This window comes from Macaca mulatta, chromosome 12 (assembly GCF_049350105.2).
Source record: "Macaca mulatta isolate MMU2019108-1 chromosome 12, T2T-MMU8v2.0, whole genome shotgun sequence".
NCBI lineage: Eukaryota > Metazoa > Chordata > Mammalia > Primates > Cercopithecidae > Macaca > Macaca mulatta.
This window is the reverse complement of record NC_133417.1, coordinates 62,163,967-62,187,174: the sequence shown is the minus strand read 5'-3', so window position 1 is coordinate 62,187,174 and position 23,208 is coordinate 62,163,967. Positions and strand designations below refer to the sequence as shown.

General features: G+C 40.0%; 1 protein-coding gene across 3 annotated transcripts in view; it reads right to left on the bottom strand.

Annotated features, from left to right (window-relative positions):
* The window catches only part of GALNT5 (polypeptide N-acetylgalactosaminyltransferase 5), a 68,239-nt gene that overhangs the window by 21,032 nt on the left and 23,999 nt on the right, over positions 1 to 23,208 (bottom strand). For all 3 annotated transcript variants that reach the window (XM_015110186.3, XM_077956556.1, XM_001087663.5), the window contains exons 2-7: positions 19,251 to 19,417; positions 17,552 to 17,671; positions 7,857 to 7,992; positions 7,139 to 7,258; positions 3,724 to 3,841; positions 2,379 to 2,702 (exon numbers count right to left, since the gene is read on the bottom strand). In XM_015110186.3, coding sequence (XP_014965672.3) covers positions 2,379 to 2,702; positions 3,724 to 3,841; positions 7,139 to 7,258; positions 7,857 to 7,992; positions 17,552 to 17,671; positions 19,251 to 19,417 — 985 coding nt within the window. The remainder of the gene's footprint in view (positions 1 to 2,378; positions 2,703 to 3,723; positions 3,842 to 7,138; positions 7,259 to 7,856; positions 7,993 to 17,551; positions 17,672 to 19,250; positions 19,418 to 23,208) is intronic.

Below are 23,208 nucleotides of genomic sequence, written 5' to 3'. Positions count from 1 at the left end.
AAAATATATTATTGGTGAGATTCTTTTATTAGCTTCAAATATTGTCGTTTCAATAAGAAAATATTTCTTCTTATTACAAAAAACACGAACTTTCACTGGATTTAAATTCCTACACATGGAGGTTGAAAAAAGGGAAACAGAGCTATAGACTGTTTGCCAGCAGTTTAATCCAGTGTAAAAATACATTATTGGTGAGATTATTAGCTTCAAATATTGTTGGTTCAATAAGAAAATATTTGTTCTTATTACAAAACACAAAACTTTCACTGGATTTAAGTATCTACGTGTGAAGGTTGAAAGAAGTGAAATGGAGCAAGATACAAAAAGAAGTTGTGGAGTTTATTTTCTTGGAAATTTCCAAGATTATCTATCTAAAATAATGATCTACTTAATTTGCTCCAAATTACCTGGAGAAAGGTCCTAATTTTTTAAAAATGGTAATAACGCTCCCTGCTGGTTGCTTCAGAAGGGAGCAAACTACATCTTCACTGAAATTTGTTCAAGGAAACAACAAAGGAAAATAGAAGGAATTTGTTAAAATCAGTGTTTAAACTACTTGCTGCATTTTGATATGTTATAGCAGAGATATCAGCAGAAGGCTGTTTCATTAGGAGAGCTCTTCAGAAATTTCGTAGGAACTCACACAAGTTAGCCTACCAGTGGAGCCAAAACGTAGTTTTCTAGTGCCCTCTGGTGGTTAAAGTTCAGTATTACTCTTACTGAGATTGTGCTGTTGGAATGGGAAAAATTACAATAGTGGGAATTCCTTCTTTCTTTCTTTCTTTTTTTTTTCTGCTCAGGGGTTGAAATTAAAAATTGTAAATTTATTTTACAGTTATATTTGACATGTTGTCATTTGAACAGTGTGTATATAAATCCAAACTGTCTGATAAATTACCAGGTTGAGCCACCTAAATTAGCTGCCATTCTATTTGGACCTATAAAAATGGCAATTTTATAATATAGTGCATTACCTAAAAAGAGGTCGCATATGCTTATTTATCAGTTGAATTTTGTAAAAAACAGAATCACTTTTTAAGACTAGTTTCTTGTCTTTCATAGCTTTCCTGGATTTCCCTAATACTTTCAAGGGGAGTATTATAATAAGTTTTTGCTATCAGGAGAATTTCCAGATAGAAAGCATGGTATAACCCACTCTCTAGAAGAACTGAAAAAATTTGGCCTAAAAGGGCAGGATAACTAATGGTCACATTTTAAAATAATTTCTTGGATGAAGAAAAAGGAAGCTGAAATAAAACAAAAACACTGGGGATAGTTATAAGTCAAATCAAATTGGAAATAAAAGATTAGAAATAAGCATGAAAGGCAAAGAACCCCAGCTGAAGGCTTGGCTAATCATATTTAAACCCACGTGTCTTACCATCCTCTTCAAATGCAGCTTCACTCCTAGAATGGGTTTGAAATGGCTTTTCCCCAGCTTTTCCTCTTCCTTGATGTTTTCTTAGTCTTGTACTCTGGCCACCTTATCTGGCTTAGCTTCTTCCCTTCGGATACTATCTCTCATGTCCTGGAATGTTATCTGCTATTCTCTGATATTTTCTGTAATTTTAAGTCCCTCTTTGAAATCTTTACAAATCCTAATTAAATCTTATCACCCCCTTGCTTAACTCTGCTCAGTAACTTCCCACTACTTTCAGAAGAAAGAAGGAAGCAAGGAAGGAAAGATGGAAGGAAAGAAAGAAAGAAAATCCTTACTTTGGTTACAAGGACCTGTGTGATCTGGCTCCTTCCTTCCTCTTCACCTTCTTCTGGCGCCATTCTTCCCTCCTTCACACCCTGACAACAACATTTGCCTTCTTTCCAGTGCTTGGATGGAGAACACTCACCTGTCTGAGGGCTTTACATGACCTTCACCCTCTGCCTAGCACTCTTCTTTAGAGCTTGGCTGACTGACACTTAGTGTTTTAGGCGTGAGTTACAAAGTCTCCTTCTCAGAGAGGATTTCTCTACCACTCTGAGAATTCATCAACTGTGGCCTGCTCCCTAAATGAGAGCTATTATATTTTGTATTTACACTTGACTTGCTTATTTGTTTATAATCTTTCTTCCCTACCCAAATTAAGCTCCACAAGGAAGGGATCAAGTCTGCTTCATTCATCGCCCTGTAATCCAAGTCTGAAATACTCCCAGATCTATGGATATTCCATAGATATCTGTTGAGTTAATCAATGAACATGACCACTTGGTAGCCTTCCTTAAGTTTACCTATATTTAATTCTCAGCTATGCTTTGTCCCATCTATGCTCATACTTGATGTTTATTTATGATGTAATTACTCATTCTTTCCACACATTTTTGAAAGAGATTTTGTGTTTTGTTTTTATGGAGTAAGATTTTAAATTGTCACTTGAACTTACCACACCACTGGCTCTCACAATGGGAGCCTTTAAGTCAGGAAAGACGTTCTCCAAGTACCATTTGAAACTTTTGCACTTCAGTTTCTTTCGCAGCTCCCTTTGCTGGGTGAGGTTGCCAACATCTAGCCCTTGGTCGATGAGGTGGTCTCCATGGCCATAGAACAGCTCCTTATACTCATCCAACCAGACCTCAGCAACCCGCACCAAGTTCCGCTCTACTGTCTTCATCCGGTCTTTGGGGAAAGAATACGGATTGTCATTTCTGAATATATGGCCCACTCGGGAGCAGGGAATGATCTCAATTTCACCACCACACATCCACACCTGGAAGAATTTGATGATAAGCATCAATTATCAAATGATTATCCACAAATCATGGGCACTTAACAATGACAAGAAACCACCTGGCTGGCGACCTTGTATCCCCTTACCTGAAGTAATACTCAACTTCAAACACACTTTTGAAATAGAAAATCAAACTCAACAGGCTTATTTAATTTTGTGTATTGCTGTGGATCATTTTAGGATTAGTGAAATGTAGTTTTTTCATTTCCTAACCTGCAATATAAGTTTTTTATTTATTTGTAAATAAATCTTCACAGAATCCCATTTTGTAAAATATGAGTTCTTGTTTTGGTTGAATCAGGGAAAGAAGTGTAGATGTCCATTTGTTCACGTTCCCCTACTCTCATTTTGGGAAAAACCAAAAGGCTTGTGGTACACAACTCAAAACCATTTTTCTTGATCAGCAGCTCCAAAATTATACCCTTTTGCCTACATACAGAACACCCACCCAATAGGAAAGCAATTACTTTTTGGACACTCTCTACTACTGCTGTTGCCAAGGCTTTCTCAGAAGTTAATTGGTGATTGTATAATAGATGGTATAAAGTATCCAAAGGAGCTGTACTATGAGCACACCTGACCTGTTGGTGACCTGCTTTAGAGGTATTTTTATGTCCTTCTGTCATTTGTGTTCTCCAAGATGATCCAATACAGATTGAGTCTATTCCTTCCAACATACTAGACAGATGTCCCAGAAGAGTTATTCTGTATCACATATGACTCCCACAGCATTTACTCTGAGTGGCAGAAAGTCATTTCCCCCATATTTACAAGCAGAAATGGTGTTGTGAAAGACTAGGGAATGCTAATAAATTTCACGACAGCAATGGATTCCTCCAAATTCGATCTGAGATATGAAAAAATTAATCCAGAGACCCTAAAATTTCTGTGAAATTTCCTCTTAGTGGCAGTCACATATCTGATTATAGTAGTAAAATCAAACCATTTAAATTGATTAACTCATTATTGTAAAGAAAATTTGGGAAACACCTGGTAATACCTTGAATGAGAGCTCCATATTTTCTCCACCCCAAACATCAAGGCCAGGGTCGTATGTTCCAAGTTCAAAAAAGTAACTTTTGTCAATAGAAAATAATCCACCAGCCATGACAGGGCACCTACAAAAAGAAAAGTTTGTTTTTTAAACTTACATTTCATGAAAGTTCGACTTTTAGAGTTGGTCCTCTGTACATTTGTACTGGAGGTAGAAGGCTTTTCAGAATAGCTATCCGATGCAGGGAAGCCCTGGGACAGAGTCACAAATAGGGCTTAAGTGATGCCCTCCCTGGATCATGGTGGCAGAGCTTGATTAGGTTCAGCAAAGATGCATCCTGGAACTAGTATTATTTGCCCTTTATACTGTGACACAAACTGTCCAGGAATGTTATTTTTAACACTCATTCAGGGCTAAGGGAGTATCAGGCACTATTGTAAGTATTATATACATACCAGCCCAGACTTCACAAAAAATCTTGTGAGTGTGTATGATTATTAAGAATCTGCAACACTGGGCCAGGCGCGGTGGCTCAAGCCTGTAATCCCAGCACTTTGGGAAGCTGAGACGGGCAGATCACGAGGTCAGGAGATCCAGCCCATCCTGGCTAACCCAGGGAAACCCCGTCTCTACTAAAAAATACAAAAAATCTAGCCGGGCGAGGTGGCGGGCGCCTGTAGTCCCAGCTACTCGGGAGGCTGAGGCAGGAGAATGGCGTAAACCCGGGAGGCGGAGCTTGCGGTGAGCTGAGATCCGGCCACTGCACTCCAGCCTGGGCGACAGAGCGAGACTCCGTCTCCAAAAAAAAAAAAAAAAAAAAAAAAAAAAAAAATCTGCAACACTGGATGTGAGGGCGATCTGGCTGCGACATCTGTCACCCCATGAATTGCCAGGGTTGATTCGGCTGATCCGGCTGGCTAGGCGGGTGTCCCCTTCCTCCCTCACTTCTCCGTGTGCGTCCCTCCCGGAAGCTGCGCTCTCTGTGGAAGAGGACGACCATCCCCGACAGAGGAGGGCCGGTCTTCCCTCAAGGGTATACGAGCAGCTGCGCTCCCTGCTAGAACCTCCAAGCAAGCTCTCAGGAATCGGCAACACAGAGAAGGTAAGAAACTTTCCCAAGGACAGTTGACACCTTGGGTTTGCTCTGGGCAGTCTGAGGGGACGCTGTGCCACTCACTCCACTGTACTGCCTCTCGCGGTTACCGGAAGGAAGGCCGTGAGTGTGAGTTATCCAGGTTCTAGGTAGTTTGAACAAAGAATTGAACAAAACACACTAACAAAGGAACGAAACACATGAACGAAGCAGCACAAGCAGGTATTTATTAAAGCGAGAAAGCGCTCCACAGGGTGGGAGTGGGCCGGAGCAAACGGGTTACAAAGTTTTCTGAGTTGCGAGTACTCCTTTCGAGGTCCCTATCGGCTGCCACTTATCTGGATGAAGGATTTGGTTGGCTAATGAAAGGCTGAGGTGAATTGGCGACCTATGCAGCTGAAGGGAAGGTCCCTGCTTGGCCAGTCCAAGGCACCCTCCCTTTCCCTCTGAGAGGTGGTGGAAGGGGAGGGCTGTAGGGACAGTAGCCTTTGATCCTTTTTTACTCGGATGTGGGGAAATGGAATTTTCCTTCTGGTTTAGCTTTAGGAAGTGGGTGTTATTCGGCCTTCGATCCCCTGCCCCTAGACCCAGGTGTTTTCCTTTTGATCCAGCTTTGGGAAGTCAGCAGGAATTGGTCTTAGATTCCCTGCCCCCCAGACCTTGGTGTTTTTCCTTGATTCGACTTCAGGAGGTCGGCATGAATTGGCCTCAAGGTTCTTGCCTCCAGACCCTATTCTCCTGCCTCACAAGCACACACAAACTTTACCGACAGCATGTTATATGGCAAGCACCTTTCAAAGCACTTTATGTATCATCTGATTCAGTTCTTAAAACAATCTAAGTAGCACCTGCTTCTATGAGTCTTCATGTAAAAATGAGGAAATAGAGGCTGAAGATGAGAAGTAGTCTTTTCAAGCTCATACCACTTCTCAGTAGCAGAGTGGAGATTCAAACTGTCTCCAGAGCCTTCACTAATAATATTGATTATGGAGAATAGAAACTATATTTTAGTCAGCAGTTAGCGAAGACTGGAATCACTTCCTATGGTGGTCACCACTCAGCCAGCTGAAGTAGTTTCTGTGGAGAGTCTGCTTTGTGCTTAGTGTATACAGTAATCTCAAGGGGGCATAATTCCTGTCCCATACCTCTCTCCCCTCTGCCACCATTTATGTTCGTGTTCTTTCTGCACTCCAATTTTCCTACTAGTCTATCCAGAATGCATTATCTTCCTAACATTATGTTGAATGTAGTCTGAATTCAACCACTGTATTGGCCCTCAACATGAGAGTTTGGAAAAAGCAGAGGTTCTTTAGGTGTAGGTGCAGAATAAGAGTGTTAAATCCAGGTAGTTCTGGGTTTGAGTCTCAAATTCTTCCTTCATTAACTGTGGATCTCTGGGAAAATTACTTAATGCTTTTAAGTCTCAATTTCCTCACCTCTTTAAGGTGAATACTTCCACCTGCCTCCTAGAGTTAGGAAGAGAGTTAGGTGCCTGGCACAGAGTGCTTAATAAATGGTAGAACCTTCACTTCTTTGCTTGGTGGAACAATTCTGAAGGCATCACACCTGGCAAGGAAGGTGGTATGATTGATTGAGGGGTAAGTTTGGGGAAAACATGCTTCAATGCAGTCTGGGCTTGGCTTTCTCTTGGGGCTGGCTTGCTTGTGTCTGCTTAAGTGGTCACTACAACAGGGAAAATTTAAGCTCCCTGCTGCTCTTTCTGTGGCTGGCTGAATGCTTGTCCTGCAGGCCTAGATTCTGAAGAAGTAATGGGAAGCCTCCACTTCAGCTTCAGGTCTAAGCTGTGTTCTTTAATGCAGTTTCTTGGGAATAAAAGCCCAAACTTGAATTCATATCCAGCTTCTGAATCGATTTTTAAATTTATTCATAGAATTTGGCACTTCTCTCATGGAGGGGGTAGGATTAGGCTGTAAAAGAAAATCCTAACCATTGCTATCATTAGAATGATATTTCTATTACTATTATTTACTTTTAATTTGCACTTATGTTTACTTTAATATTATGTGTGTTTATATAGTATGTATGCAGCACATTTTGCTAGTTTGTGTTTCTTAGGTTGCAAATCCTAGGGGACAGGATAGCATTAGTGAATTTTTGTGTGTTCAGCCCTGAGTAAGGTACAAATGACCAGTGAAGAATTAGTTTTGGGAACAAATTTCTCAGGAATATTGTGTTTGCTTTGGTAATCTATTGGATAGAACTGTGATTCTTAATGTTCTATAGAATAATAAGCTGTTTTGTAGAATTTTTTATGCTTTTACAAAAAGATATATGACTGCTTTCTAGTCTTAAATTGCACACACTTACTTTATTGCATCAGTTTCTTTAATTCTGTTTTTTGCAATGACATCTGGAGGAATTGTTCTCCAACCAAAGTTCATGGGCCACACAAAGATGCCTCTTTGAAAGTTGTCCACTGTCATGTAACTAATCCAGGAAGAAAAAACCAAAGTGTTATCTGGGATTATATAAATCTTTATGTACTTTATCAATTTGGTTTCACAACGTAGTCAAATGAATGAAACAAGTGCTTATGATGATTTTAGGGCACCACCTTTTAATAATAGTTCAAGAACATTTACAAGTACAATTTGCTTTAGTAACTAATTGGCTTGATTATTTGTGCTTAACTTATACTTTTATTTTAATACTGTTCTGGCCAGTTTTGAAGAAAAAAAAAGTACAAGGGCAACTTAGAAGCACATACGTGTTTCCCACAGAAATAAGAACTAAACTTGAGGCAAATAAATATTTGTGGGTTCAGCTAAATATAAAGGGGAAAAAACAGATAATAACTATTAGGATTTATTGGTATTTAGAGTTACGAATTTGTAGTTACCAGATAGATTATTGCATCAGCAGACTCTGATCCCAAGATATCGACCATGCTTTTCCATTTATTTAAGTAAGCTGTATATGTTTTGGATTTTCAAAAAATGCACATATTGGGCATATACTCAGCACTTTCTGCTGCTTGTGTTTACATATGTGCTTAGAAGTATCTTGTGGAATGTGTCAATATTACCTCATATCCTTATCATTGATGACTTCGATTACTGGACAGGCCACTTTCTTTCTACTTAAATACACTCTTTCCAGAAGAGGTTCCAACCAACCAACGTTACATTCCACGTGAGAATCTAAAAATGTCAACACATCACCTAGAGAGCCAAAAACACAAAAATCTTTGAAAATACAGTATACTGAATGTGTGTACTTCATGTTCAAAAGTATTGATGATTGCTCCAGAAATGTAGCTGTAAATGCAGTAATCTTTTTTTTTTTTTTTTTTTTTTTTTTTTTTCCTGAATTCGTGGTCAGCATAATTTCATTTCATACTGAAATGAGAGGAACTTTGCTCCTAGGAGTCCTGTGGTGCAAACATAATTTATGTTTGGAAAAAATTGGTAAGCCATTTTGAATGGGTAAAAGAATCTGAAAAGAATACTTGGTATTAAAGGTAGTTGCTGAAGTCCCCTCTAAGAGAGTGTGCCCATTAACGCTGGGGGTGCAGGATTTGGGACTTTGTTTTTAAGAAGCAGAGAGACTGAGATGACAAGTTTGTCCTTAGGAATGATGAAGAGGAAAAATTACTTCACACAATAGGGATGAAAGAAATTAAAGTAGACGAACCGGCAAGGCTAGGAGGTACTGGAAAAGAGTTACAGGAGACGGGAGTAGGGAATGGGAGGTTGCTGATGAATGGGTATGGAGTTTTATTTTTGCAAGGTAAAAAGAGTCATGTAGACTGCACATCAATGTGAACATATGTAACACTATGGGCCTGTACACTTAAAAATGGTTAAGATGGTCCATTTTTATATTCTATGTATTTTACACAACTTTTAAAAAGACTTAAGAGGAAGAAAAAGAAAATAAAAGGAAAAGAAACTTGGAGACCAGAAGTAGTATTAAGAACTCTTTTTTTCCCTGTTAGTTGTGTGAAGTAACACTCTTTCCCTCCCCAGTGAAACGTCAGTAGCATCTACATTGCTCCAGAGGATCTTATACAAGTGAAGTATGTGTATGTGTGTGTGTGGTGTGATGTGTGTGTGAGAGAGTGTAACAACCTAGGAAATAAGCTCCTGGTCCAGATCCTATGTGTGATCTTTCAGGCCCAACCACAGGTAAAACAAAGGCTCTACCTAGTGGGGCGCTCATGGGGGAAACCTGCTTTCTCACTCAGACTTGGTGCCCAGCCAGTGTGTTGAAGTCTCTAAAGGGAGTTGTGGTCCAGGACTCAGAACCTCCACTCGGCTGCAGGACTTGCTCTTCTGCCTGTCTGCATTCCTAACCCAGGTGTCTCCATTCAGGCCAAAGCCTCTGCCAGGACCACTTTATTGGAGAGGGAATGGGTCTCGAAGACACTTTGCTCAACTCGGACTCACTCTTCAGTGCTTTCCCACTCCTACCCTTTCCCTTTCTTACTCTGGATCCCAGGGCCACATAACAGAAGAACCCTTTTGTGCTGCGTTCCTTGGGCAGGCAGTGAGCTGCCCCTCTTGTCTGCTCTGCTCTGCTCTGATCCACTACTCAGCAACATTCCAGGGGGAAAAATGGAACACAGGAGGAGCCAATGCCTTCTCCTCTTCAGCCTCCTGCTGATACTGTTGCAGTAAGGGATTAAGGCTTGACTACTGCTTTCATTTTGGTTTATCATTTTAATTGACTGTGTTGATACCTGGATGCTCAGCTTAGCTCTTGACACACCTGTAAGAGCAACCATCATCTAAGTGCTTGTTCTATGCCAGCCTCCGTTCTAAACATTCTTCATGGATGTTTTGTGTCGTCCTTACAACAACCCTGCAGTATAGAACTAATTTTTATTCCCACTTAAGAGACAAGGAAACTAAAGAACAAAGACCTTAGGTAACTTTTCTACGGTTGCACAGTTAACAAACAGCAATGTGATATTAGAAAACAAGTAGCTCATTCCATAGATTACGTTCCTTAAAAATTGCTAGAAGGAGGCAGAGCTTTGGGTATGGGAAGGCTTAGAAAACAAAATGAGGACAGTTATCTAGATGATAGATCATTATCACTGAAATCTGCAGACTACCTCTCAATTAATGGAATTTAGCATCATATTAATTACTTGGTTAACAATGGCATTTTTGCATCAGGGTAAGGTATTGGTGTGGAGTGTTCTTGAGGAGTCTGTTTAGTGAAACCATCTGTGAGAGGCAACTCCCCCACCATGTAGTCTTCTGTTCTTGGAGACAGCAGTTTCATTTCCTGACCAGGCTGGAAGGGTCCTATTTTCAGGGCATTAATGCTTGTTTGACAATGACAGGGTATTGTCCCCTGCATGGTCTGAATGTATGTGTCAATCCAAAATTCATATTTTGAAACCTAACCCTAAGGTGATAGTATTAGGAGGTGGGGCCTTTGTGATAAGATCATGAGGGTGGAGCCTTCTTAAGTAGGATTAGTACCCATATGAAAGAGGCTGGAGAGTGTTTGTGAGCCCCTTTTGCCCTTCCACCGTGTAAGGTCACAGCAACAAGGTGCCACCTTTGAAGCAGACAGTGAGCTGTCACTAGACACCGAATCTGCTACTGCCTTGATCTTGGACTTCCCAGCCTCCAAAACTGTGATCAATAAATATATGCTATTTATAAATTATCTAGTGTAAGGCATTTTGTTATAGCAGCCCAAAAGGACTAAGCCATCTCCTAAGGGTGTCCTTTGGGGATGGCACCTTTGGGACAACCCTCTCCCCGGTCATGGGAAGACTCACAGGGTTATGTAGGTATATGAAGCATGGCCTGCTAAAGTCCACTTGGCTAGTGGTATACAATGTGGTAAAAAAAAGATTCCTGGCTGGGCGTGGTGGCTCATGCCTGTAATCTTAGCACTTTGGGAGGCCGAGGTGGTAGGATCATGAGGCTGAGAGATCAAGGCCATCCTGGCCAACATGGTGAAACCCCATCTCTACTAAAAATACAAAAATTAGCTGGGCCTGTGTGTGTGCCTGTAGCCCTAGCTATTCAGGAGGCTGGGGCAGGAAAAGCACTTGAACCCGGGAGGTGGAGGTTGCAGTGAGCAGAGATCGAGGCACTGCACTCCAGCCTGGTGACACAGCGAGACTCCGTCTCAAAAACAAAAAACAAAAAGCACAAAAACAAAAACAAAAAATAAGATTTCTACTTGTGGTCCATTCAGACCTAGAGTTTAAAGAGCAGTGTTTACTATACCACCTGTCCCTATCCCCATAGCAACCTTATGAAGTCAAAGGGGCCTGGATTATCTTTCTCAGTCCCCAGTGGCAGCAGGATGGGTTCCCAAACCTACATTCACTTCCCACCTGGCCCAGATCCCTATGAAAATTCTCATTCATTTGCTGCCAGGACCTAAGGGAAGCAGCATCTGCTCAAAACATAGTCTGGAATTTTATATTGTTTTATTTTGGGGAAGAGGAGAATCCTCCCATGCATGCATGCTATTGCTCTACTTTCAGACATTTTGTTTTAAAATAAGATCTTAGGACTATGTTAGGTGAGAAAACAGGGAGCTTTCTGTGTAGCTGACTCTTGGTGGGATTTCTGATTGGTGTGATTATTGTCTATGGACATTGTACACACTGTTCCTGATTTGGAGAGGCTGAGAAGCACAGTGAAATAAGCATAGCATTAAAGTTACATACAATAGCCTTCAATCCGAGCTCTGCTTTTCCTAGCCAGTTTAGATAAGTTACTTAACCTTTTTGAGCTTTGCCTTGTAAAGATATTTCTAAGATCTACCTCATACCTAAATTCTTTAAAAATGGCTAGTATAATTTACTGTCAGAATAATCAACCCAACCACTTAAAATTTTTAAATTGACACATAATAATTATATATATTTATAGGGTACATAGTGATATTTGATACATAAAATGTGTAGTGATCAAATCAGGGTAATTAGCATATCAATCACCTCAAACATTTATCATTTATGTGTATTGGGAACATTCAAAATCCTCTCTGATAGCTGCTTGAAAACATATAATAAACTATTGTTAACTATAGTGACCCTATAGTGCTATAGAGCACTAGATTTGGAAAGGGTAGGGGAGAGGGGATATAGGGAGAGGTTGGTTAAAGAATATAAAATTTTAGTCCAATCTTGATTGCTACCTGGTAGGATTTTCTGTTTCTAAGGATAGGTCACAATAATACTGGATTGTTTACAGATGGGTTTCATTTGTAACTTAAAAATTTGGAGGGTGGGGGGCAACATAAAACTGTTCAATGTGCCAAACAATTTTGGGTCCTTGTTGAGCATGGACCCCCACTTATATCCAGTGTACCAACCTGGAATATTGCTGCAGAACCAGTTAATGCTGGATGGTTATGTCAAGGGTTCCTCGAGGGATGTTGGCTTGGCATGCCATTTAATTTTACATAATGCCTCCTAAGTAACGCTAAGGAAATAATTTTTACCTGCAGCAGATACAAGTTATAAAAGTTTGCAGAAAGATATCTACTGTTGCTTTTTAGGAGACCTTGGAGTTTGCTAGGAGTTAGATGTCACCTGTCCAGTTACTTAAAGTTAGCCAAGTGATTATTTAGAATGCTCATAGAAATGTCAGGAATTTTGCTAAACGCCATGTCATGAAGGAAATGAAAACCTAATATTTACTCTGACTCTCTACTGCCTGACTGTAACTCCTCTTGGCAGGGCAGTAAATCACTTGGTCTGTTCCATACTAGGAAGGAATGTGGGTGATCTACTTGTTCCCTGATATTTCATTTACTGCATCTTTTTAATTCTGTTGGCTTCATAGAGTGAGCAATTCTTAGAGATCCATTGCCCCTGGCCTACCTGTCAAATTTTGAAATCCTACTTGGGCCTCTCAACCTCCTCATTCACAGCAAGCAACTGATTGGACCTAATCTTTTTGCCTGAAATAGATTCAGATGAAGAACTAACATGCCCTGGAAACGGAATGCATAGTAGACATCGCTAACGGTAAGGCAGATCAGTTCTTGGCCCCTTATTATTTTGCAGATGATTGCAGACTTTCAGAGAGCCTCCTGCAGACCTTCAGAGAGCCTCATAATACAATGGGACCAAAATAGGCCATCTGACTTCTATTTTTGCATGTCTTTGGATCTCTGGATCTCACCCTTGCCTGTTAATTCCCTTTTGAGTCCTAAAGGGCAAATCTGTAGGGAACAGTTGCGCCAAGGCCTGTCAGGTTCTGGACTCAGATTCTTATCTTTAAACTCTTTGTTTGGTGAGGCATCCTAGAGAAAATTTTTGTCTGCTGTCTTTGCTGACCTCTAATTTACAGGAACTCTTCAGGAGGCCCTTAGTCTCTTACTTATCTCTACTCTTGAGAGCTGTGGCACACCCAGGGGAGTTTGAGAGGACCCACCCCGCCTGCCATCTCTGCTCAATGCCAGTCTCTGAATTACATTCTCTGCTAAAATTGATCCTGCATTGCCTTGAATTCCCCACAGGGGACAGGTGTACTTCCTGGCATTGGATGTATCCCTGGGCAAGGATACATCGAGACACATCTTTCTTCTTTCCAAACTCTCAAGTACCTAAGCTCCACTAATGCTGCTCAAAGTGTAGGTCACAGACCCTGCTGTCTACAGGGAGATAGCAATAGAAATTGAGAACAAATATTTTGAAACTTTATAGCAATTTGCCAAATTTATAAATTTATATATATATATATATATATATTTTTTTTTTTTTGAGACAGTGTTTTGCTCTTGTTGCCCAGGCTAGAGTGCAGTGGTGTGATATCACCTCACTGCAACCTCCGTCTCCCAGGTTGAAGAGATTCTCTGCCTTAGCCTCCTGAGTAGCTGGGATTACAGGCACCCACCACCACTCCTGGCTAATTTTTTGTATTTTTCGTAGAGACAGGGTTTTGCCATGTTGGGTAGGCTGGTCTCGAACTCCTGACTTCAGGTGATCTGCCTGCCTCAGCCTCCCAAAGTGCTGGGATTACTGGCGTGAGCCACTGCACCCAGCCATATATAATTTATATATAATAAAAATGGGTTTGTGTTTTATATATCTACTTTCCTTTTTGAGTAATTAATATTTGTTATAATTTACAAAGGGGTAGGTCAATAAAAAAATGGAAATTAGGGGAAAAAAGTCCTTTTTAGATAGTTTGGGAAGCATCACTCTACTAGGCAGTGGCAAGCAATTAAGATACACCTAGCTGGGGTTTTTCAAACTGAGAGCTATAGATCCTCTTAGTGAATCAATCACTAAATCAATTTATTGAGATTGGCCAGGATCTAAAAAATAAATAACATAGAAAAGAAGATATTAGAATCTATTCCACATGTTATTTGATAAAATGTCTACTGTAGTTATATGTGTGATTACACATGTAGTGAATTGTGATGAAAAATTTATTTCTACACAAGTCATCATCAAAATGGTTTGAAAGTTACTGAGCTAATATTCTCAAGGGTGTTAATGAATCTGAATTTACATTCAGATTTGCTAAATTCAAAGAAATTACTTTATGAATGTAACTGCAAACACTTGAGCAAGCAGTTGCAACTGCTTTAATCAAGCTCATAACACCCCTTCTAAGACACGCCACCCATGTCGTCTAATAGTTTGGACTGTGTCGGAGGCCATTACTAGCATACTCTGTGCTCCATGCAGGCAGAGAGAATATTTTTAAATAAGTAATCCATATTTGGTATAGTTTGGACTGTGTCGGAGGCCATTACTAGCATACTCTGTGCTCCATGCAGGCAGAGAGAATATTTTTAAATAAGTAATCCATATTTGGTTCTGTATTCTACTTTCTGCACGTGAATATCTAATTTTCATCTCAAATTTATATGGACAAAATCAAAACTCAACTGCAATTCCAAACCTGCTCCTCCAATTTTGAGCCTACCACCCACCAAGCTGTTCAGATACCAGTCCTAGAGTTTGTTTCTGATTGCTCTCATTCTCTTCACATCCTATCTGATGGCAAGTCCTATACGTTCCATGTGCACAATCTATGATGAAGCTGACCATTTCTCCCATTTACCCTGGCACCTCCCTGGTACTTGGACAACTAAAATAGCCTCCCTGCTTCGTTTTTCATCTTCCTAATATCCATTATCTACACAGTGGCCAAAATGAACTTTCAAAATGTACATCAGACAGTTTTGTTCCCATTTAACATTCTTCACTGGCTTCACCTTATACTGAGAATAATGCCTACAATCTTTAAGTGATGCACAAAACTTTAGAAAAACTTGCTTTTTTCTTTCCCCCCAAATGAATCTTTTATGACTCTCCCCATGGTCAGCACCCATGAGTCAAAATGAACTTATTTCTTTACCTTGAATATGCCAAGCTCATTTCTTCATTAGGACATTTGTACTTCTTGTTCCATTTGCTTGGGAATAGTCTTCACCCAGACCTCAGCTTAAAAGTTACCTACTTAAACTAGTTCTTGAGTATCCTATTTGTACATCATTTATAGATAATTATTTTCCAAAGGAAATTAAGCATGGAATGCCATTAGATTTTTCTGAATGCAGTCTCTCATTGAGAATCTTAACTGTCACTGCAATGCCAATTTTGGTGTGATGTATTTGTTGTTCACTTAAAATTTCCTCTACAAAGAGAAGACATTTGTTAGCAAACCAATGAAATGAGAAGAGCTTCAAATATGGGGTCCAGTTACGAGAAAATTAAACTCACGTAAGCAGATAATTTCCCATCAGAACATGCTTGAATTTAAGCTGGTGAAGAACTGTAAAAGCAGGGCGTACAGGACCGGAGTAGTGACTAAGTGTCTAGAGGCCTCAAGGTGTAGTAGATAAGAGGATGGCCTCTGGAGTCAGGGCATTCAGGTGCCAGCTTTGGATTTACCACTGACTAGATGGGTGAGCTTACATAAAGCACAGCCTCACTGCACTTCTATATTCTCATATGTAGAATGAGGATGTGATTGTACCCATCTCATAGAGTTATTGTGAGGATTCAATCAGTTAATATATGAAGTATTCAGAATGGCACCTAGCATATAAGTCAGCTACTATCACAGGGCACAGATCCTTCCTTAGAAACTTATGAGCATGAACCCAAATGTTTGATGTTGTTTGTAGAATACTCATAAAATAGACTCACTTCTCATTCACTCACCAACACCTGCACACTAAAAAAAGGAGGGGAAAAGAAGGCATATGGCCTTTGGGGAAGGCAGAAAAAACCTAGGAAGAACAGACATGGGTCAGAGAAGAGAGGGGTGACGATTGTAGGATTAAAACTTTATGAAATCTTGAAATACTGATTGGTCAGGTCAAAAAGGTGCAGGCTTGAAGAAGCTCCTAGTGACCAAATTTGGGACAATTTGAACACCAACAAGAATAATGGTGATATAATACACATTTAACTTCTAAGCCATAAATCCATATTGGTGAGGGGATGAGAGGGAGGGGAGAGGGAGGTTGAGGGGGAAGGGAGGAAGAGTTAGAAAACAGGAGAGGGAGAGATAGAGATTTTTTTCCTTACACATGAGTGCCAGCTAAATAAAAAAGAATGAATTATAGAAAAGCAACTTTTCAGTCCTCAATGTAATAATTGATTTAAGCAAGGATCATCAATGGATACTAAAAACCATTGGGTAAAACATTGTAAGAAAAACAGAATATTCTCATGGGTTAATGTATCATTCCACAAATTACTTCTTACTCCCAAAGTAAAGATCTAGCTGTCAACATCTTAACTAACTACTCAAAGTTAGTATCAACAATACTGGTAATATTATGTTATATTATATGCCTCTTGATGAGATGTATACCGTTTCTATCACCTATGTAGTAGCATTCTATATAATATTTTCACTCCAAAAACATTTATCCTGCAGGTAACAAGAGGAAATTGAAAATTTCAGAACATGGTCAGTTGTACCAAAGAAATGGCATGAACTTAAAATACGCACACACACACACACACACACACACACACACAAATGTTTAAGCAAAGTGTGAGGAGTTGAGTATTCTAGACTAAGAAGACCAAACTATCAAATGCAGGGTATGAAACTTAATTAGTTTCTGAATTTAAAAAAAATGTTTTGCGGCCTGTAATCCCAGCATTTTGGGAGGCTGAGGCAGGCAGATCACGATGTCAGGAGATCAAGACCATCCTGGCTAATGTGGTGAAACCCCATCTCCATTAAAAATACAAAAAATTAGCCAGGCATGGTGGCGGGTGCCTGTAGTCCCAGCTACTTGGGATGCTGAGGCAGGAGAATGGCCTGAACCTGGGAGGCGGAGCTTGCAGTGAGCTGAGATGGCGCCACTGCACTCCAGCCTGCACTCCAGCCTGGGCGTCAGAGCGAGACTCCGTCAAAAAAACAAAAAAACAAAAAAAATCCAAAACCAAAAAAATTTTGGGAACAATGACAAAACTTGAAAATAGCATATAGTAGGTATTATATTTAGTTATGAAAGCTGTGCTTATTTAAGAGAATGCTCCTGTTCTTCAGAGACGCCTACTGAGGTCCTTAGGGGTGCAGTATGATGATGTCTGTAACTTCTTTTTCAAAGGTTCAGGAAAAAAGTATCTACAATAGGTGTCTATGTGTGTTTATGATAGAGCACATATTATAAAAACTTTAAAACTGATGGAACTAAGTGATGCATATATAGGCATCATTGTGCTAGTCTTTCACATTTTCTGTATGTTTGAGAAACATTTTAAATTAAAACAAAATGTAACACACAAAAAAATGAGTAGCTTCTTACCTGTTGCATTCTGTGCTCCTGCCAGCCTGGCCCTTATTAAGCCATGTCTCTCTTTGAGATGAAGAATCCGAACTTTTGGAAACTGGGACATGTATTTATCCAAATTATCTTTTAGGTAGTCTACATCAGAGTAAAGATAAACCAGGAACACTTGAATTAGCTAAGTCTAGATAGTATCAGAAGTGCCTTCCCGAAGTCAAATGCCAAAAACTATGACATTACCATCATCACTGAATTTTATTCCTTGGGTCATAATTTTATTTTCTGATGTCATTTTCTTGGAAGGATTCTGTCTCATTTCAATATTCAAAGCTGTCTGATTTTTCAAACCCCAAATCTTTGTTTTCAGTGTTGCAAGGTGATACAGTGGAGGGCACACCTTTCTGAGTATTTGTCAAGGTAGGGGAATATTTGCCTTAAAATAAATGTAGCTCAGGCTTCTGCACAATTCTGCTTCTACTCTCAACCCCACCTCTTGCAAAAGCCCTTTCCATGACCCAAGGAAGAGGCTAAACAATGTGTGCAAATAAGACCCTTTCATTTCCTACTCTGACATCCCCTTCCATTACACCTTTTCTCTCTTATTAGATGGCTATGGAGGGATCCAGCTAAAGGAACAGTTTTCTGGGGGCTTTATGAGCCATGTTTATGTGACTTATAGTCACTTCTGTGTGTAATTAAGCTATTGACAGCTATCCTAGGTCGGAATGGCTTCCAGAAAACTTTCTAAGAAAGTTTTTCTTAGGACCCTGAAAACTGAATAAGCTTCAGGTCCCACAGAATCTGGACCTACCCCTCATGAAGGGACTCTTATCTACTTTCTAATTGGGTGCTATTTTTGTTTATGCTTTCAAGGCCACGTTTTATGTTTTCAGCCAGTTTTTCTCTGTCATCCCACAGTTTCTTGAGCTCAGTGTGATTATGGTAGAAACTCTGAAGCTAAAGAAACTTCCCATGTTGCTGTGGTCACAGCTCAAGGCTAAGACTTAGCTTAAGGCTAAGTATATTAGCATTGCCAAGTCTTTGCTATTTTCTAAACTTTTCTGAAAAATGGGTTCCATTTTGGGAATTTGTAATGTGGCTGTCAGACCACCTACATACACAAGTTATTTGACAACCTAAAGAGTGAGATTCTTCACTGTAATAAACAAAAATGAATGTAAAGGCTATGGTGGATTCTTCTTTTGAACTTTATTGGAATCACCTCATCTCTCTTGTCCTATTGGCAATTTGTCTTCTTAACACTTAACTGAACACATCATATGCCTTGCTCTCAAGGAAGAAGCCATAAGACCTCAATTTCTTTGCCTTCCATAAAGTCCAACTGTAACTCCAGTTATTACCAGTAGGCAAGGCCTCCCTTTAATTGTGATTCCATTAAAAGGGATTTATGCAATTGTAGAGGACATCTAAACTCCAGTACTTCAAAGTACCCATCTCCAACGAGCCATAGTTAGAAGATCATTCCAACATGGTAGGAGAGTTACAACTGAGACAACTAACTGAATAGAGCTCCAGATGACTTTTAATGTCCACAGATGCTTAGACTTATGTCTCTGAGGCTCCACGTAAAACAATGCATTTGTACAATGTTTATGCTTCATCAAATTATCTTGTAATTTTGCCATCCAAACTGCTACCAAACTTTGCTTCCACCAAACTTTGAAATTTCAAGAGATAGCCCGAGTGGTTTTCTTACCTTTGGTGCTGAAGTCATCTACCAGCAGAATCTCCTTGATGAGGTATGGAGGAGAGCGATTGAGGACACTGTGAACAGATCTCAGGAGAGTGGACCACACTTCATCCACAAAGCACATGATGACACTGGTGGTTGGGAGGTTATTGTGAACTAGCTGCTCTGTACATCTGGGCCGGAATATAAGCAGAGCACAAGAGATGTACTAAGGAGATCCACAAGATAGTTTTAAAAGTCACAGAGTGTGATGGTGTGCATATACACACACAGTCTGTCATCGATCTGTCTGGTCTATCAATCATCTATTTATATATACCAATGATGATTTTATTATTTATCATGTACCTTTTCTTGAGGAGGGGTACATGCAAAATAAAAAAGCAGAAGGATTACCTGTAACAGTGGTTGTTGTAAAAGGACAAGAGATGCAAGACATGAGAATGTTCCATGGAGACATCACACTGCGGTGGAAAGGACATGGGCTTTACAGATAGTTAGACTCTATTTTAAATCTCATGGCCAATATTTCTCAGGTCTTTAACCATTAATGCCTTCTTTAACTTCTCTGTGCCTCAATTTCCTCGTCTGTAGAATGAGGTAATAAATGGTTCTTATTCAATAGAGTTTTGTAGCCTAGTGATAATGTACATACAAAGCCTAGCAGGGTTCCTGGCACAGGAATTTATGAAATGGTAGTTACTGCTATCATTACTAGTTTATATGTTAGAAGATAGCATTCTGACTTATTTAATGTTCCCAAGTAGTTTATGATTGCCTTTCCAACTGGTCATCTGCCAAGTGCCACGGGATCTATTCTTTTCTCCCATTCTGCTTGTGTATGTACTTATGGCATAATATATATGTGCTAAATAATTAAACTCTTTTCAGCTTCCCTATCTGGGGCTCCCTTGCTGATACTCTGCTACAGAATAGCCACAGTTGAAAAACCATTTTGCTGGCATAGGAATGCAATCCAGGCTACAGTGGGAGTTAGTATTCACGCGGGTTGCAACTGGCCTGGGTTTTTTCCCATGCCCTGCGGAATACACTGCCTCACTGCTGGCATTCTTTCACCCCCTGCCTGTGCCACTCTTCATAGGCAGTGTCTAGTGGAACCTCACAAAATGTATTTGCCATCTTACTAACACAGCTACTGTCAGTAATGTGATCATTAATGATGATGACCATAAACATTATAAGCATTCCATATTATTTCAATGTCGACCTCAAATTACCAGCATCTCTTTCTCTTTCTATTGGTGAATAATCAAAATCATGGAAAGACTAGTCCATGATTCTACTGTTAGTAAATGGCAGAGCGGGGATATGAACACTGATCCAGTCTGGCTCCAAAAGTAACCATTGAGGAAGCCTTAGATCCACAAGAATAGAAGCAGCTGGCAGTAGATGTAGCATTTTGTGAGAGCTGGCACTTCTGCCAAATAACATGGTTACACTTTACTTATTCCATAAATAAAAATAGGTAAGAGCAAAAACCATAGTAAAGCAAATCACATTTGCATGGCACTCTAGTGTTGCCAGGGTGCTATTCTGTACATAATTGAATTCGGTCTTCATGACAACTGCTTGAGATACATATTATTATACACTTCTTCAAATAGAGCAAACTAAATCTTGGGAAGTTAAATGACTTACGCACATCATCCACCTAGAAAGGATATATAAGGAAATGTGAACAAATAATGTTTTCACTTTACTGCTGGTTTTTCTGTAGGAGAATGGGTTTTGGAAATAGATATGTGCTCAAATATCAGTTTTTCTAATTACAGATTTGGAACAGCTTTACTACTTCTTTGAACCTCAATTTGCCAACTACAAAGCTGAAATTAAACATGTACCTGTAAGATTACATATAAATATTATGTAAAGCTCATCTAATATATATCTGACACATAGGGAGTACTTAAGAAATGGTAGACAAATCCAGCTATGCTCCATAATATCAATGGTTTCCTAAATGGTTGTTTATCATAACAATTGACAAAGCCTTAGAAAAATATAAATATCCAATCCTCAGCACCAGAAAATCAATGTACAAGGTTTGCAGAGGGCCCAAGAATCCATGTCTTAAAATACAAACAAATAAAACAAAATGCAAAGAAACCAACCAAACAACAAACAAAAGAACGACTCACAAATCATTGATTGGTGAGTTTAAGAACTTGAGCTCGCCGGGCGCGGTGGCTCAAGCCTGTAATCCCAGCACTTTGGGAGGCCGAGACGGGCGGATCACGAGGTCAGGAAATCGAGACCATCCTGGCTAACACGGTGAAACCCCGTCTCTACTAAAAAATACAAAAAACTAGCCAGGCGAGGTGGCAGGCGCCTGTAGTCCCAGCTACTCGGGAGGCTGAGGCAGGAGAATGGCGTAAACCCGGGAGGCGGAGCTTGCAGTGAGCAGAGATCCGGCCACTGCACTCCAGCCTGGGCGACAGAGCGAGACTCTGTCCCCCCACCAAAAAAACAAAAAACAAAAAACAACACTTGAGCTCAAAATAAAGTTAATTTATTCTTATTATTTGAGGCTAATATTAAAAAAAATAAATTGAGGGCTGATAGAAGCATGTCCTAAATGTTCAAGTGACATAGAATTAAAATAACACATTTTGATTCAGTATCTTGATGTAGTGATCAGGTATCTAATGCTAACTTAAAATAGCAGACTGTCTAAACTAATACTAGTCTACACAAAGGATCCATGCATTGGCATTTCTGAATAGTATGAGAAGATATTCCTCTCTTCACTTAAGAGCTTTATCAGTTTACTTTGGTTACCATAACAAATTACTGAAATTTCTGCTTAACAGTTCCTTCCTGAATGTATCTATTTTCTCTCACATTTTTACTCTGAACAGAAAGAAGATAACAGTCCGCATCCTCAACATTTTGCTTGGTACTCTCCTCAGCTAAATATCCGAGTTAATCATTGGCAAGTTCTGCTAATTTTCACATGACTATAGGACACAATTAAGCCAAGCTCACTGCCACTATGTAACACGGATCATTTTTCCTCCATTTCTCAATCATGTGCTCTGTATTTCCTTCTAAGCCTGTACCAGAAGTACTTACAATGCTCATATTTTTGCCAACATTCTGCTCAAGATAGCATACATATTTTCAAAGACTACTGATAGAAGCTTGCTTTCTATTTTTTTCTGAAACAGAGTCTTGCTCTGTTGCCCAGGCGGGAGTGCAATGGCACAATCTTGATAGAAGCTTTCTCTACTGTGCCGCTCACTTCCTTCTGAGCCCTCACCAACAGCATACTTGATATCAATATTTCTACCACCAGTGACTTCAGGGCATTCTAGGTTTTTTCTGTGATGCTTCACAGAATTCTTCCAGCCTCTACCTATTACCTAATTCCTTGGTGTATTAGGCCATTTTTGTGTTGCTCTAAAGAAATCCACCTGGCCAGGTACCTGTAATCCCAGCAATTTGGGAGGCCGAGGCAGGCAGATCACTTGAGGTCAGGAGTTCGAGACCAGCGTGGCCAACATGGTGAAATCCAGTATCTACTAAAAATACAAATATTAGCCGGGCATGGTAGCAGGTGCCTGTAATCCCAGCTATTTGGGAGGCTGAGGCAGGGAGAATTATTTGAACGCTGGAGGTGGAGGTTGTAGTGTGTAGTGAGCTGAGATCACACCACTGCACTCTAGCCTGGGTGACAGAGTGAGACTCCATCTATTAAAAAAAAAAAAAAAAAGAAATACTTGAGACTAGCTAATTTACAAAGAAAAGTGGTTTAATTGGCTCATGGTTCTGCAGGCTGTACAGGAAGCATGGCTCTGGCATGTGCTCAGCTCCCAGTGAAGCTTCAGGGAGCTTTTACCCATGGCAGAAGACAAAGCGGGAGCAGGCATGTCACATGACAGAGCAAGCAAGAGACAGCAAGGTGAGGTCTCCCACCCTTTTAAACAACCAAATCTTGTGTGAA